Raw genomic sequence first — 1,402 nt, forward strand, 5'->3', positions numbered from 1 at the left:
TACATTATCTTCCCCTAGTATGGTCCCCTTTATGGTGTCATTTCATTACTTTTACCTGTTCACTTTTTAATCAATTAGCATAGAGCTCCAGAGCTCTATGGAGTCAATAAAAAGCTATCAAACTAATTCTGGAGTCTGACTCTATCCAAGACGAACCCTCTTTAACTGTGCTATGAAGACACAAAGCAACTGGCTTTGAAAATGAGGATTTGAGGGTGAGAAGGAAAGGCCACTGTTACTACTTCAAAGATTACACAAAGAAATACAAATATAAAGATTATACAAAGAAATATCTCCCTATAAAGTTAGTAGCAGTTTTTTTTTTCTTTTTTTTTGGGGGGGGGAAGTGATCCATTTTTATATAGCATGAGTTTGCTAAGTAACTTTACATGTTTATAGACATTTTAATTATTTCTGATATTGATTGTTACTGGTTTTTGTTTCACCAGTAAAACTGCTTGGGGAAAGAAGATCTTTAGAGCATTTGTTTCTTTTCCTTCCTTAGTCATTTCTTTATGAGACATTAATCTTTGACAATAAATATGAGAAGAAAAGCAACAAACAAGCAGTGGGTTTGTATAGTGGGTGGGAAACGGCAGGCCAAGGCAGGCTAGAAGTTCCTGTGACTCAGCAGCATGTTCTGTGGGACCGCCAGGAGTCTACAGTGTGGTAGTACACTCATCTTTTCTTCTCCCAAAGGTCTCAAACAGCTTAGATGGGAGGCTGAACATGATGACTGGATCTAATTTTTGCTGTTCAACCATGTTTTTTGATCCAGCTCTCTGATTCCATACATTCCAGACTTCTCAGTGGATTTGTAATAAACTTCCAAGATGAAGGGATATTTCTTGCTCATTGTTTGCCTGAAATCTTGGCTTGTGTGCATCTTGCTAAACAAAAAATATGCTCCAAAAAGGCCTACAAGTTCGGCTACCAAAATTCCTTTAAAGATCTTCTTTGCTAGTGGTTCCAAAGTACGGGCCATCCTGAGGTGCGTTCAAGGAGCAGTAGCAGTTTTATTATAAATTGTTTCGGGGGACATAAGGGCATAATGCTTGAAATAACACCTAGTAGAAATTCTTTTTATTTTGAACTATTCACCATAGTGTTGATATACATGGGTAAACAATTCCTATTTTGAGCTCTCCTCAGAAGTTTAATTTTAATCTAGTTGTTTAAAACTTTAAGCCAATCCTATTTAAAATGCCAATATAGCCATAGGATAAATCCCTCCTGATAATCTATGTCTATTTTCTTTCTCCACTCACTAGAATGTCTGCCTATGATATTTTGTTCAGTACCCAAAACAGTGCCTAGAAAGAGTAGTTTCACACCAGTCATGGAGTGAATAGTATTTTTATTATAACACACATTCTCTTACCACTTCCTCTTTCTCACTTTT

General features: G+C 36.5%; 1 protein-coding gene across 1 annotated transcript; it reads right to left on the reverse strand.

Annotated features, from left to right (window-relative positions):
- Positions 1–402: 402 nt before the first annotated feature.
- LOC114671522 (protein CEBPZOS) lies at positions 403–1,005 on the reverse strand. Its single transcript, XM_028831390.2, has one exon. It carries the CDS (start codon positions 983–985, stop codon positions 743–745), a length of 243 nt encoding a protein of 80 aa, XP_028687223.1. The 5' UTR covers positions 986–1,005; the 3' UTR covers positions 403–742.
- Positions 1,006–1,402: the final 397 nt, after the last annotated feature.

This window comes from Macaca mulatta, chromosome 12 (genome assembly GCF_049350105.2).
Source record: "Macaca mulatta isolate MMU2019108-1 chromosome 12, T2T-MMU8v2.0, whole genome shotgun sequence".
NCBI classification, from domain to species: domain Eukaryota; kingdom Metazoa; phylum Chordata; class Mammalia; order Primates; family Cercopithecidae; genus Macaca; species Macaca mulatta.